The sequence below is a fragment of the Tricharina praecox genome (genome assembly GCF_024521635.1).
Source record: "Tricharina praecox strain CBS 144465 chromosome Unknown BZA05scaffold_6, whole genome shotgun sequence".
NCBI lineage: Eukaryota > Fungi > Ascomycota > Pezizomycetes > Pezizales > Pyronemataceae > Tricharina > Tricharina praecox.
The window spans coordinates 1,187,049-1,201,830 of NW_026250408.1; the positions used below are offsets into that span (position 1 = coordinate 1,187,049).

Here is a 14,782-nt window from a genome sequence, read left to right on the forward strand (position 1 = left end):
GACGAAAATCACTCGCCGATCACCATCGCCATCGACATCGACATCGATCAATTGCATCTTATCAGATTGCTAGCTCCCATTTCCCTGCAGTTCCCTGCAGTGGCAAAAAGCTAGGGAAAAGCAAAGAAAGCGAAAGCGAAAGGGAAAGGGAAAGGGAAAGGGGTCGTCGTCGGTTCGCGCCATCCGTCTGCGTCTGCACTGCAGCACGTAGGCTAGACGGGCTAGACAGGTAGGCTACCTAACCGATGCATGCTCGGTCAATCTCGTGAGTCCGTCGGTCGGCAGCCTGCGACCTGCGGCCTGCGGCGGATGGTGTTGTCGCTTCTGCATAGCTGGGTGGAAAAGTAGAGTACGGTGTCAGCCCGGTCAGAGAATGTCCACCGCCACCGCCCCCGCCGCAAGCCACGGTGGAGCTGGGGCTTGAATGAGTGCTGTTTGACGATTATGAGAGGAGGTGGAGGAGAGAAGGAGGTGGTGGTGGTGGTGGTGGTGGTGGTGGGCTCCTTTGTTTTGCGGAGAAATACCAGCTGCACTCTACTCTACGCACCCAGCACACCGCTCATGCAGAGAACCTGTAGACGCCCACGAACCGCAGAGCTCCCTCGCTCCCTTCCGTGCGTATTAGTACCTGCGTTATGGCTACCCAGAATGCAACTACACACTCTACACACATGTCATCTGTCCCTTTCTTTTTTCTTCCCCGTTTTTTCCCTGGATGCAGCGGCCGCCAACGCCAGCCAACTGCATCATACGATGAATGGGGTGGATGTATGGGGTGGATGTGTGGATGAGTGGGTGGATGAATATGCACGTTCTTCACGCTTCCAGCTACCCAGGTACTCAGGTGCCTAACTAAGCGGTTGGATATTGTAGAGTACCTTACATTCACACACACATCTGCCTATGTGTGTATGTGTGTACTCTACATACTCTACACATGCACCTGTGTGGACTGTGGACAATACATACCCCACGGCCTTCCTGTTCGAACAGCTTGCCGGCCTCCCCCTCCCCCTCCCCCTTCCCCCGGGAGTGGAAATGTGGCAGGTACGTATGTAAGAACTGTATGTGCTGTATGTAGGTTGGAGCTGGTGACTGCTGGTAGGGGCCTGGGGATGGACACTGTTATTTTCGGAAATGTTTCCGGGGGAGGATGTGAATCCTGAAGTCGATCCGATCGGGGGCCGGGGTGCTGGGCATGTGAAGGGAGGGAGCGAGGGAGCGAGGAGAACGCCGGTGGGAACTGAGTTGATATGTACCGTACGGTACCTAGAGACATAGGTATGGAGGTAGGTATCGCAGTGAAGCCGAAGAGTTTCATCTGCGTGCACTCTGCTGGTGGACGATGGGAGATGCTTGGGTAGCCAAGGGATACGGTATGTACATACGGTACCGGGGGCATCTGTTGGGAAGGAAATGTTGTCACGGTATATAACCGCCGCCCGCCAGGCATCCGCATGCTGGCATTCGTTTCTGGGCTGAGGAATCCTCTGCAAAGCTAGTAGTCACCACTTGCAAGCACTTACTTATCCATCAGTCAGGCTGGCTGTCTGTCCCTCGGAGGATCAGAGACAAAACACACCCATCAAACTACCCATCAAACTACCCATCTACCTCGAATTGGCTGGCAGGGCCGGTCAGGGGAATCGAATCGAATGCGTCGAATGCACTCTCCACCACTCGCAAACGCCACGCAGCCCGATACGTGATTGATGCAAGGAACAGTTCTGGATCTCGCCCCGGGGGAAATAAAGGGACTCGTTTGTTTGCACATACAAAGTACTTGCAAGCGCGGGCCCCGGGAAACGGTCCACCTCACGGCCATGCCATGCGGAAGAAAGACCTGATCAAAGACATCGTTAGTTGAGTATCGCATCTAGGGCCTGAGTAGTTGGGTAAGATTTATCTACCGGTACCAAGTAATTACAGTTGTACTTGGTAAACTATCCAGTAGAATCGCTACCATCCCTTTATACTAGCATTTTGGGCACGTACCGTAAATGGTTTTGTATGTAGTGCTCGGAAATACATAAGAACTCGGCAGTGTCGCCATATTCGCGGTACCAGTGGCATTTTCTCTCGCTTTCTCACTCTCTCTTTTTGTTTTTTGTTTTGTGCTTTTCTCTCTCCTCCTCCCTTCATTCGATTTGGTGGCTTGGTTGCGACGCATTGTGTGAGTGTGAGTGTGTGCATTGTGTGTGTATACTTGCGAGGTCAGTGTCTCTTGGTCTGGGGGTTGATGTTGTCCCATTGCCGTCGTCTTTTGCCTCTTCCGTATCCATTCGTTGTCAACGTCTGTCGTCTCCTCGGTATCCATTCGTTGTCGTTGTCTGTCGTCTCCTCCCCTTCCCATATCCAGTCCTTGCCCGACTACGCACTCTACACAGGCATTGCCGTGGATACTACCACCACCATCATCATCATTGTCGCCGTTCCACGGAGTCATTGCCATCCCTCCCCTCCCCTCTCCACTCCCGTTTCGAATCCTCCCAGCAACACCTCCTTCCTCCACCTTCATTCGTCCCTTCCGTCACCATCATCCCCCTCCACTAGAACATTCGGTTTCCATCGTTCGTTCCATCGTTCCATCGTTTCTTCCTTACTTCCTTCCTTCAGTTCCCCCAACTGACGCCATCCAAGCTTCGACAGGTCTATGGTATAGCCAAGTCATACATATCATACATCTTACCTATTGCACTTAGAGTACCGCGGGCAGTAGATTACCCATCAGCCCATCGACCCACATCATAGCATCCCGAGCATCCCGAGCATAGTGACATAGGTACGTCCTACGTGCCCAAGTGCCTACTTCTTACTTACCTGGTTCCCAGCACACACGGCAGCATAACCAAGCACTCTACATACATCCCCGGCACAGCTACTCAAGCAGCTAGCGCTCCGTTGCATGCACCATCGCATCTCGCGTTTCTTCTTCGTCCCTTCCTCGCGTTTCCATTCTGCCTTCTGCTTCTCCTTCTGCCTCGGATTCCCTGTCGAATCCCCAAAGGAACTGGGTCTTTCCTCGTCCGCGCCGGCTCTTGGACTTCTGCACACCCGCGACACTGGTTTGCCTTCCGGGTGACATCCTTCGCACTTGCTCTTTTCGACCTTCGCGACTTGTCGGCGGCTTTCCCTACATACTTTCTCCCCCATCATCATCGTCCGTCATCGTGTACCCTATACCGCGCGCTGCTATTACATATTCTCCAGGGACTTGTCGCCAATCTTGTCCTCAGCTTGCTGCTCCGGCCTGCTCCTACCTAACTACCTGCTCTTACCTACCTACCTGCTCCACTGGACCTGCTCTCCACCGAGCGCCTTTGCACTTCCCTTCTTTCGGGGGATAGCCCACACACCACGCGGAACCACTCACACACACCTTCCTCAACACAATAGCCGAGAATTGATACCGCACATCAATCAACCAATCTACGCTGCCCACCCCCCCTCCCTCTTCCCCGTTACTTGCTGCTCTACCTATCCAAGCAACTCACTACTCTATTATTCCTCTCCTCCTCCTCCTCCAGTAACTTGCTTGCTCTGTACCTTTTTTGAACGACAAAACTCTCCCTTCTTCTTCTTCTTCTCCACATCGCGCTTTCCGGTTGGCAGAGCCACATTGGTCCTCGAGCTCCTACCCCCCAACGACCTCCACACCCGCTACAGACACTACAATATCCAACCCGACCAACCCGACCAACCACAGCTACCGCTAAACAACGCCACTACCACCTCACAAACACCCACCTCCTCCACACCTAGCCCAGCGAACCCCTTCCTCGGATCCACCCTACATCATTCCACACGGCCACGACCCCCCGACGAAACAAATCCCCCCCCCCCCCCCCCCCCTCCCAAGAACAAGCTCGCGATCATCTTCTTCAGCCTTCTCCCTTCCCCACGCCCCCCGCTACATCAACGGCCGAGGATTCCGCTGTTCCCATCTTAACGTTGTTAATCCCTCGATTTCTCGTCGCGTCGCGGTAAAAAGGATTCGTTGAACACGGGCGGCGGGCCCTTGCGCCGATTCCCCCCCTCCCCCTCCTCCCCACCCAACGCAGCGATTCCTACCACAAACACACCCCAACGACAACCACTCTCACAACTGCCCACCATTCCGCAACATTCAGTACACACCTTGAAGGACGTCGGTCGCAGCTGTAGCGCACCCGTCGCGATGTCCGTTACCACCATGCTCGCTCCCTCCACTCGGAACTCGGCCGCGTCGTCGACGTCGTCCGGCTTCGTGCCTGTGTCGAGACAGAACACCATCGGCTCGAGCGAAGGCGCGACGAGATCGACCAGGGCGTCGAAACGGTACAGTGTTACGGCCCTGTACCTGTCCATGTCGGCACAGGACAGAGATTTGGAAATTGAGGACGAGTTGGCACGAGGTTGGCGCAAACGTTTCCGTTTCGGGGGTGGGGCTGCGGGAGCTGACGGCGGTGCGAACACAGTCCAGAAGACATTGCGCGACCTGAAGTCGAAGATCTCATCGCAGTCGAAGAAGAACTTTGTCCTGGAGAAGGACGTAAGGTACCTGGATTCTCGCATCGCATTGCTGATTCAGAATCGCATGGCATTGGAAGAGGTAAGCTCGCCCACCCGTCTCCTGCTGCCCCCCTCACTGTGCGACCGCAACGAGAACGACGCCCGCGTGCAACCGTGCCCTTGGATGCTGACGATGGGAACAGCAAAACGAAGTTGCCAGCCATTTCGACGAGTCGAGCGAGATCGAGGGAGGGACCTTTCCGAACGACCAGAAGACGCAGGCCTACGGTAACCTCTTCTACCTCTTGCAGTCCGAGCCGCGCCACATCGCCGCGCTTTGCCGATGCGTATCCATGGCCGAGATCGATTCGTTATTGCAGACCGTCATGTTCACCATCTACGGTAACCAGTACGAGAGCCGTGAGGAGCATCTCCTGTTGACGATGTTCCAATCCGTCCTGTCGGCGCAATTCGAGACGACGCCCGAGTATTCTTCCCTGCTGCGAGCAAACACGCCGGTGTCTCGAATGATGACGACCTACACCCGTCGTGGACCCGGACAGAGTTACTTGAAGCAGGTGCTCGCGAAGCAGATCAATAATCTGATCGAGCACAAGGACCTTAATCTGGAGATCAACCCGCTCAAGGTGTACGAACAGATGATCAAGAACGTGGAGGAGGACACGGGGGCATTGCCTGCGAACTTGCCGCGTAGCATCTCGGCGGAGCAAGCAGCCGAAAATCCCCAGGTGCAGGCCATCATCGAGCCACGATTAACCATGCTGATGGAGATCGCAAACACATTTTTGGCTACAATCATCGAGAATCTGGATGAGACTCCCTATGGGATTCGGTGGATCTGCAAGCAGATTCGGAGCTTGACGCGACGAAAGTACCCCGACGCGAAGGACCACATCATCTGCACCCTGATCGGCGGGTTTTTCTTTTTGCGGTTCCTGAACCCGGCGATCGTGACGCCTAGATCGTACATGTTGATCGACAGTGTTCCTTCAGAACATCCCAGGAGGACATTGACCCTGATAGCGAAAATGCTTCAGAATCTGGCGAACAAGCCGTCCTATGCGAAGGAACCTTACATGGCCCGGCTTGCACCCTTCGTCGCGAACAACAAGACGAGGATCAACCAGTTTTTGAACGACCTTTGCGAGGTTGGGGACTTTTACGAGTCACTGGAGATGGACAATTACGTAGCGCTATCTAAGAAAGATCTCGAATTGAACATCACCCTTAACGAGGTGTACGCAACGCACGCGTTGCTGGAAAAGAATTCTACCGAGCTGGTCAGTCCCCCTGTAATTTTTAGTGTGGTTAGTGATGAGGAGGAGGGCTGACGGTGGGTCGCATCTGTAGCTCCAAGGACGTGATACCTCGCATCTGCGGATACTGTTGGAAGAGTTGGGTTCGGCGCCACCGCAAGTGCCTCGGAAAGAGAACAGGGCAATTGATCTGCCACTATTCAGTCGATGGGAAGGAAACATCGACGACCTGTCCGCGGCGCTCGACATCACACAGGAGGATGTGTACTTCATGGAGGCCAAGTCGATATTCGTGCAACTCCTACGGACGCTGCCACCGACATCAGCCGCGGCCAGACGGCCACTGAATTTGCGGAAGATCGGAGACACAGCCACGACGATGAAGGACATGGGAATGTTCCGTAAGGGCATGCGGGGGTTGGAGCTTCTGAACCAGCTACAGGAGATGGGGGTGATCACCGACCAGGACAATTTCCAGATCCTGCGGGAGGAGATCGAGCAGGAGCTCGTCCATTTGGGGTCTCTTAAGGAAAAGGTCACGGATGAGACCAAGAAGCTCGATGAGGTGTACAAGACCATCAGGGATCACAATGCGTACCTCGTCTCGCAGCTGGAGACGTACAAGTCGTACCTGCACAACGTGCGGAGCCAGTCGGAGGGCAAACAACGGCACGCGGGCAAGCAGCAGAAGCAGCAAGTGCTGGGTCCGTACAAGTTTACGCACCAGCAGCTCGAGAAGGAGGGCGTGATCCAGAAGAGCAATGTCCCGGACAACCGGTACGCGCAGAGAGGACGCCCCCACCCGCCTTACTCTGTTGCTAATGGCCTTAGGCGTGCAAACATATTCTTCAACATCACTTCACCGATGCCGGGGACTTTTGTGATTTCGCTGCACTACAAAGGTACGGTTTGGAATTATCTACTCCTCCTCCGGTGTGATACACGCATAGGCTGACAATATGACAGGCCGGAACCGGGGACTGTTGGAGCTAGATCTCAAACTAGACGATCTGCTCGAGATGCAACAGAACAACCACGACGAGCTGGATCTGGAATACGTCCAATTCAATGTGCCAAAAGTCCTGGCCCTCCTTAATAAGCGGTTCGCACGAAAGAAGAACTGGTAATATATCTCGACCTTGACCGAACCATGACCGGTACGAAGGAGGGCGGGGCGGCGGCGGCGGTGGGCGGGGTTGGGGTTTGCGGTTTGTTTTTTTTCATCAATTGATTGCGTTTTGTTTTCAACCTTTTTTTTCCTGCTTGCTTGCTTACCTGGGGGAGTCTTGTGTTCTGTTTTGCCGTGCTTTTTTTCTCTTTTTTTTCTCTTTCTTTTTTTCCGGTGCCGGATGCGATACGATATACCTTGAGAAGCGAGAAGCGAGCGGATAGCGGCGAGTTTGTGATAGGCGGTGGGGGAGGTTAATCGAGAAGAAGAAGAAGAAGAAGAAGAAGAAGTAAGAGCTGTTTGGGAAGTTTTGTGATTGGTTGTGGGTTGTGGGGTCCTTTCTGTTCTATTCTCGTCTCGTTTATGTCGAATTGTCGATGCATTTTTCTATTTTACCAATGGGGATACCTTTTTTCTTTCTTACTTTATTCATCTTTTATTCATTTTTTTTTCTTTTCGATTTTTATTTGTGGTTTTTGTACCGTTTGCTGGGTGCTGGGCGGGGCTGGGGCGGCTTTGTGGTTAATGTACAATTTGTTTTGGCGGTATTTTTTTCGATTTCGAGTTTGGGGCTGGGCTGGACTTCGGTGGTGAGGGGGCGGACTGCTGACTGGCTGGCTGGTTTTTGTCACCGGGGTTTTGAACAGTCGTCGTACTCTGAGGGGGTATGTTTTTCGTATATGGTTTTAATCTGTTTGCTCTTCTTGATTGCTCTTCTTGCGTGGTTTCACGGATGGTTTATCAGGGTGGTTTTGGGGATGGGGCGTAGGGAGTAGGGAGTTGGTGGCGAGTGAGATGGAGATACTATGTGAGAGCGAGATGTGTGGGGATATGTATGTGGGAGACAGAGACAGAGACAGAGACAGAGACAGAGACAGACAGAGACAGAGACAGAGACAGAGACAGAGACAGAGACAGAGACAGAGACAAAGAGAATCGAACAGTGATGAGATGAGGGGAGATTTGGGGTGATTTGGGGGACGTCATTTTTTTGCTGTTATGCTGTGAGATGATGTGCTGGGTCGTGATGTGCGTGCTGGGTCGTGATGTGATGTGATGATCGTTTGAGCTGTGTCGACCTGTGCTCCCGGCCGGAGACTGAAGTCCGAGCCGGAGCACTCTCAGCACTCGCAGCTCCGGAGTGAGTGCTAGATGTGAATGAATTCCAGGTCTGCCAGGTGTGAACGAGAGCCTGCTATGTGTGAATGAGTGCTATGTGTGAATGAGTGCTATGTGTGAATGAGTTCTAGTTAGGTGGGAACGGGAACCTGCCAGGCGTCAATGAGTGCCAGGTGTGAATGAGAACCTGCTAGGTGTGAATGCCAATGGCTGCTGGATGTGAATGAGTGCCAGGTGTGATTCTTGAATGGGTGCTAGATGTGAACGGGAACCTGCCAGTGTGAATGAGTGCTGAGTGTGAATGGGTGCTAGGTGAATGAGTACATGATATGGGTTGGTATATGTAGAACAGAGGGAAGAGGGTTTGGCCGCTGGCCAAGTGTGATTCGTGAATGAGTGCTACTATATGGAGTTTGTAGCTCCAGGAGAATGACACCCGCAGAGTGAATGGGAAAAGCTAGCTTTACTCTGCAATAATCGCCGCAGGAATGATTCAAAAGTTGAAATAAGTGTAGTTTTTATTTTGCAGTCTTCCAAGAATCCAAGTTCCAAGAATCTAAGATCCAAGAACTTCCAAGAAGAGAATTCAAAAAACAACAACGCAAGGCCTTAGGCCACGAGCTCTAGTAGAAACAACTCAACGGAGACAACGGAGACAGTCTGGACCTAACCGAAAGCAAAGCCGTACACGAACTTGTGGGTGTAGAACAGTGAAGCAGAATAGAGGTGAAGGCTATACCGGTAGTAGGTAGAAAGAGGGAAGTTAAGAGATAAGGTGAGAAGAGAAGGAGATCTGGGGACAACCGAAGCAGGGAAAATAAACAAACTCCGTAAAGCAGGACCGTAAAGCAAGACCGCACGAACCAGAAAGAAGGCAAGCAAGCAGGGACAGCCAGCAATCCGAACTGCTCATATAAAAACCAAAAACCAAAAACCAAAAACCAAAAACCAAAAACCAAAACTCAATCAAAAACACCAACAGCACAAGTCAAGACAAGTCAAGACAATTCAAAACCGCAGAAGCAGATAAACAAAAACGCCCGCACCAGCCCGTCCTACACACACACACACACAGCCTCCCCCCGGACCAGGTTATGAAGGCAAAAACCGGTCCTCGTCCGTGAGCACGATCTCGACGACCTTTTCGGGCATGTTTATCCCGTTGTGGATGGTGATGTCGCTAGTGGACGAGCTGGGCAGAAAGATGTCCTGGTTCCAGTCGAAGCCCTGCGACGTCTTGACGTACGTGATCTGTGCATGCCTCGTCAGCTGCGTGGTTCCATGATTCCTGGCGAGGGGGAGGAATGGAGGGGAAATATACCACGCGTGGCGAACCGTCCCGCATCCCAAGGTCAAAGGTCGTGTGTTCAGCGCGGTTGAAGGAGGTGCCTATTGAGTGGGGGTGTTAGCTAGACCCGCGGAGAAGTGGGGGAAGGGGGCGGGGGGAGGGGCGTACTGAGAAGACTTGGCCGACGCCGGTGGTGCGCCCACGGATCGAAGCGGGGCGATGACGATGGCGACGGCGACAGAGACATGGACATGGACGGCGACATGGACGGCGACGGCGATGAGCCGTGTGTCGTGTGCCCGGCCGGCGACGGAATGGGAATCGAGGGAGTGCGCGCCATCGTTGTGGCGGGAGAGTCGGACACGAGACGGGGCGGGGGGCGGGGCAGGTGGGGTCTACGGTGGTGGTTGTGGTGGGCGGAGAACGGGGGATGTGGAGTAGGATGAGGAGGAGGTGGAGGAGGAGGAGGCGTTGTGACGATGGTGATGATGTAGTAGTAGTAGTAGCCTACCGACCTACTTGGAGAGCGGGTATGGATAAGTAAGTTGCAGTTGTAGTTGCAGTTGGTGAAGTGTAAGGGTTGTGCAGCATGCAGTGGTGCTTGTGCTTTATGTATGAGGTGGGGAGGTGGGTAGGTGGGAAGATCCGGGCTGTGGGTGGGATGCGGCGGCGGCAGCTGCCTGGAAGTTCCGTTGTCGTGACTCAACACCCTCAACACACTCACACTTCAACGAGTCACGAATGGGGCGCTGGGGGGTGGGGAGGGGCGGAGGGAGGGAGGGAGTTGATCCACGTCAGTGAGCACTCTATTCTACTCCACTCTACTAGATAGAGGTTATGTACCGGTATGCATACTTCCTACAGGTGCGAAACTTTGCGATGGGTAGATGTGCTGGCCTTTTTCCGAGACGTGCGCTGCTGCTTCTACGGCGCCGCGACGGGAATCCTTCACGCGGGCAATAGTTACATGCATACATACGGTGATGAATGGAGAGGTGGTGGTGGTGTGTCGATAAGCCTGGGCAGCTAAGCTTGGCTTGCTGGGATAGGCGGTATCTAGCATATGTACCGAGCTGTGATCAGAGCTTATGATTGAATGTAGCGTTGGAGCCTGGTGAATTGTGATTGCGGTTTGTTGGGAATACCATTTGCGCATGCTTACTTTGAATAGGGACTCAAAGTTCTTAGTTGCCATTGTGCTTTTGCTTTTGACCAACGGTGGAGAAGAGCGAGGTTTCACGATAGCTAGTAGAGTAACTTGGGCTCTCCCTCACCTGCGGCACGGGGAGCTATCTACGCTAGTTGGTCCGCAGCTCTCCGCAGCTCTCCGCAGCCGTAATTAGTGGCTCATCCATCCGACCCGTGGGCCCCGAAGCCGGAGTTCTCAAGCTCTCGATTATCTCCCTCAGCCCGACGAGGCCCGACAACACAACACAAGCATTCCGCAGCAGCAGATCCGAAACCCCACCCGCCCCCTTGGCGCGCATCGCACGCACGAAAAAAAAAGTTTCTTTGACTCTGACTCTGCACGATGCGTGGACTGAGAGTTTATCTGCCGAAAGGTACTCTGCCTAAGAATGTAGCTAAGGATCTAGCTCAATCTGCAAAGGCCGTCGAGCAGTGTCACGTGCTACCTGAAAAAGAGCGCCCCAGATGGGTACTGCGCCATATCGCTGGTGGGGACTGGACTGGCCAGCGCCCGTCGGGTGCGCAGGTCGCTCAGCATGCCGATTCAGAGGCTTGAAGCCTGGAGTCATCGATCCGGTTCGCAGACTTGGAGTTCGGAGTCACTTCGCAGTTCCCACCATACATGGTAGATGTCTACCAGCCCTGACCATTGACCGCGCCCCCTTCCACTGCCTATTCCTCCACCACCTATTCCTCGACCACCTATTCCTCCACCACCTATTCCTCCACCGCCTATTCCTCCACCGCCTATTCCTCCACCGCCTATTCCTCCACCGCCTATTCCTCCACCGCCTACCCATTCCTCCGTCAAAGCCGTGTGCTTCTATATCTACCGGTATGAAAGCAGTGCTATGGCTCAGCACCTCAGCCGCAAACACAGCGGGCTCAAAGTTCAAACCGGGCTAGCTGCTAGGACCTGCTTGCTGGGATGATGTGGGATCAACTTTGTTTGAACTTTGAAGTTTGGGGTCGGTGCGGGGTGTTTCTGACTTTATGCATTTGACGGGTGGACTGCTATTGGACCTACATAGAATTGAGTTGAGTTGAGTAACTACCGTACTCTACAGCAGCGACGGCTGGTGGTCACTGGTGTACGCTATGTAGTCTACGCGGCCCCCCGCTTAAAGGCTCCTGGATTCCCGGAGTCCTGAGATTCGGAAATGATCCGCCATAATCCAGAAGGATTGTATGTACCGGTATGTACCTAGTACGAATGCCTACGGGCATCTCAACAGTCGACAGTCGGCGGAGGAAAACGGCTGGAATAATAGGACGAAAGGCCGTTTTGAGGCCAAGAGCCAAGAATTGGCCCTTGGGTTTCGGTTTTGCTGGGACAACGATAACTAACGGAGATGGAGTATGAGAGTATCCATAGCATGATGGCAGGTGCGAGCCTGGCGCCAAAAAGAACCATATATTTGCAAACCCACTACAGTCTACCGGTAGGTACGACGTGAATAACCTCTCGAATCTCCAGCTTCGTGTTCTCGGAATCTCTTCTTCGGATACCCAGTGAGCTGTTGACATTCAATGCATCAATTCGTAGGATTTATCGAACGGCATTGCGTTACGTTACGTTCGAACTGGCAGTATGTACTTTGAAGTTAAGCACCACGCTCGTACAAAGTATTGCACACCCCATTCACCAGTGAGCGAAGCTTTTCGCTCACCGGGTAGCTGCATAGAGTACACAGGTACAAGTGTCGAGCAGTGAGCACAGGTCCCGGCCAAGACAAGCCGTAGGGCGTCAGGGACGATAAGAGCTCTCAGCTGTAGATAAGTTAGCATTGCTTGGCTCAGCCTTAGGTAGCACGTGCTCCCCTGTCTCGTCGCGTCCTCGTCGCTACCCACTCAACCCACCTACTCTACTTTACTCTCTCCACCCGACCAATCACCACACATACAAAATGGACTCCAAAGAATTCCGCAAAATCGAGCTCCAATCACCGGAGGACCTGCGGTACCTCCTCTCACAGATCACCGAAGTAGCGCGCAGCAACATCGACCAGCACCTACCATCTGGCGCCGTATCCGCCACGGACCCGCTGCGCCAGCGTGTCGAGGAGGAAGTTCTTCAGGTACCCCCTCCTCCCCCCCTTCCTCCCTCCCTCCCCTCCCCCCTTCCCCCGCCCAAGCTAACCTCCTTAGTTCATAACGCGCACCTTCACCCTGGCGCAGCCGTCGATCAGCGTGAACGGCCTTCCCTCGCTCTCGCCGTCGGCCTACACGGCCGCCGAGCCCGTCGACGAGTACGAGGCATTCGATGGGCGGCTGCACACGCGGGTGGCCGAGCTGACGGCGCAGGTGGAGCAGCGCACGCTGCAGAACGCGAATTTCCGCCGCGTGGTACCGAAGGCTGTCGTCGGCGCGTATGAGCACGCTATTGATGGCGAGGAACGTAGTGCCGCCAGGTTGAGGAGGGGGTGGGAGGCGAAGCTGGCGGAGGTGGAGGGTGCGGGTGGGGATGGGGAGGGTGCGGGGTTGGTGAGGGACGTGGATAGGAGGGAGGAGGTTGAGAGCACGAGGAGGAGGGCGACGGAGGCGCTGCAGAGGCTTAAGGGCACGGTGCCGGAGGTAGGGGGGAGGCTTGAGAAGGCGGTTTTGGCGGCCGACTATGTCATTGAGAAGAGGGAGAGGGAGGAGCAAGCGGCGAGGGAAAGGAGGGAGAAGATGCCGGTGGAGGAGTAGGCGGGGTGTGGGGGTTTCTTTGGTCGGCGTTCGGTTGTTTTTTTTTTGCTGTCTTTACGATACGGTCTCCAGTCACTTGGGTTGTATTTCACGCGCAACGACGTTCATCTGCGATCACTCATCACTCATCCATTAGCCATCTGTTTCTCTGTTTCTCTGCTCATCTTTTTGTCTGTTTATCTACTCCTCCTTTCCCAACCCCAATCCCCTCTTAACCCACCCCTCGACCTCCACTCCCCCGCCCGTCCTCGCAGCGGCAACCACATCCCTCACAGCGTCCACCTCCTCCGCGCCTCTCGCCTCAAATGCGACATGCATATCCTCGCGGATGCCGCCTCCACACAAGCTGCAGCTCTGCCAGCGCATGGCCTTGACGACCTTGACGAGGGCCTTGACGTCGTCCACGTTCGCGCCCGAGATCAGCAGCAGCCCCGGGTAGCCCCGCTTGTAGACCGCGCCGAGACCCAGTGATCGTGTTAGTGACCGGATTGAGGAGACTTTCTTGCTGGACAGGAGGTGGTGGAAGTGGAATAGGGCGGTGGGCATTGTGTCTTCCAGGTGGTTCGGACAGTGGGAGGAGTCCGGACAGTGGGTGGACTGTGGGGTGCGGCTTGGCGCCACCTTCACCACCGCCACCATCCGACGCGTGCGGAAAAGTTAAAAATTATCCGTCGACTAGCAGTTTACTAGCATCCCACGCGTGCATGAACTTTCCACCTTCAATCCCACCCCACCACTCCCCCACCACTCTCCACCACCTCCCCACCACGCAAAACACCACCTTCCCACAACCACAACCACAACGATGCCACTTGCACTCATCCACTTCGGCAAGCTCAGCTCGTCGACCAAGACGATAACACGATTCAGGGACCTATCACTGAAGCTGAACGTGCGGGGGATGTTACGAACCGGCAAACCCGCACAGATAATAATCTCGGCGCCATTCGAGGAGGCATACCGACTGCGAGCGTACGTTGCAAAGGTGCGGGCGACGGGGGACCGCAGCGTGGGGCTGTACCACGGGCACATCGACATGACCCTCGGCATCGACTTTGAGAAGACAAACGGCGTCAAGAAGATTAAATCCTTCCAGGACATTCTCGATGCGGCGACTACGAGGGGCTATGGCGGTGATGTGGTCAGTTGGATCAGGAGCGGGCAGGATCGGCGGGTGCCGCTGTGGATGCTCACGGAGGGGTTTGAGGTCGCCAGTGGAGACGTCGAGGTCGCGAAGGAGACGGGGCTGGGCGTCGAGAAGGGCGTCCTGCCGGTCGAGGGGCTGCCTGGAGCCGAGGCGCCCCCGCCACAGGGGAAGATTGTCTGGGGGAAGGATGGGCCCGTCAATACGGGCACGTTCAAGAGGGGGCTGGTTACAAAATACTACATGTGATGGGTGGGCGTGCGGCGAGGCGGCAATCTCTGGTTCTACAGGTGTTGTGTTCGTGCTGATGGCTGGACAGTCGGGTCTGGAGTCACGTATGGATGCTAATCCCACACTGTACGAGGCGATGGTTTATTCTGCTAGCGGGGATGTGGGGCAGCGGGAGGGTGGAGAATGGT

The 14,782-nt window shown here is 54.6% G+C and overlaps 6 protein-coding genes across 6 annotated transcripts; 4 read left to right on the plus strand and 2 right to left on the minus strand.

The window, feature by feature from the left end:
- The first annotated feature begins 3,853 nt into the window (after positions 1-3,853).
- Positions 3,854-6,956, plus strand: BZA05DRAFT_370415 (Rho GTPase activation protein). Its single transcript, XM_051481648.1, has 6 exons — positions 3,854-4,394; positions 4,458-4,591; positions 4,695-5,792; positions 5,863-6,545; positions 6,600-6,670; positions 6,735-6,956. The coding sequence occupies exons 1-6, from the start codon at positions 4,178-4,180 to the stop codon at positions 6,893-6,895; spliced, it is 2,364 nt and encodes a 787-aa protein (XP_051341764.1). The 5' UTR covers positions 3,854-4,177; the 3' UTR covers positions 6,896-6,956.
- A 246-nt stretch (positions 6,957-7,202) lies between these two features.
- Positions 7,203-7,972, plus strand: BZA05DRAFT_391653 (uncharacterized protein). Its single transcript, XM_051483000.1, has 2 exons — positions 7,203-7,793; positions 7,858-7,972. Exon 1 carries the CDS (start codon positions 7,314-7,316, stop codon positions 7,710-7,712), a length of 399 nt encoding a protein of 132 aa, XP_051341765.1. The 5' UTR covers positions 7,203-7,313; the 3' UTR covers positions 7,713-7,793; positions 7,858-7,972.
- Positions 7,973-8,992: 1,020 nt separating this feature from the next.
- Positions 8,993-10,110, minus strand: BZA05DRAFT_434764 (uncharacterized protein). The gene is made up of 3 exons (XM_051486341.1): positions 9,512-10,110; positions 9,377-9,444; positions 8,993-9,306 (listed from the first exon to the last, which is right to left on the minus strand). The coding sequence occupies exons 1-3, from the start codon at positions 9,681-9,683 to the stop codon at positions 9,148-9,150; spliced, it is 399 nt and encodes a 132-aa protein (XP_051341766.1). The 5' UTR covers positions 9,684-10,110; the 3' UTR covers positions 8,993-9,147.
- Positions 10,111-10,779: 669 nt separating this feature from the next.
- BZA05DRAFT_240452 (uncharacterized protein) lies at positions 10,780-11,609 on the plus strand. Its single transcript, XM_051479908.1, has one exon. It carries the CDS (start codon positions 10,997-10,999, stop codon positions 11,435-11,437), a length of 441 nt encoding a protein of 146 aa, XP_051341767.1. The 5' UTR covers positions 10,780-10,996; the 3' UTR covers positions 11,438-11,609.
- A 727-nt stretch (positions 11,610-12,336) lies between these two features.
- BZA05DRAFT_240456 (uncharacterized protein) lies at positions 12,337-13,421 on the plus strand. The gene is made up of 2 exons (XM_051479909.1): positions 12,337-12,609; positions 12,680-13,421. Exons 1-2 carry the CDS (start codon positions 12,439-12,441, stop codon positions 13,217-13,219), a joined length of 711 nt encoding a protein of 236 aa, XP_051341768.1. The 5' UTR covers positions 12,337-12,438; the 3' UTR covers positions 13,220-13,421.
- Positions 12,993-13,895, minus strand: BZA05DRAFT_391658 (uncharacterized protein). The gene has a single exon (XM_051483001.1). It carries the CDS (start codon positions 13,856-13,858, stop codon positions 13,400-13,402), a length of 459 nt encoding a protein of 152 aa, XP_051341769.1. The 5' UTR covers positions 13,859-13,895; the 3' UTR covers positions 12,993-13,399.
- Between the last annotated feature and the right edge of the window lie 887 nt (positions 13,896-14,782).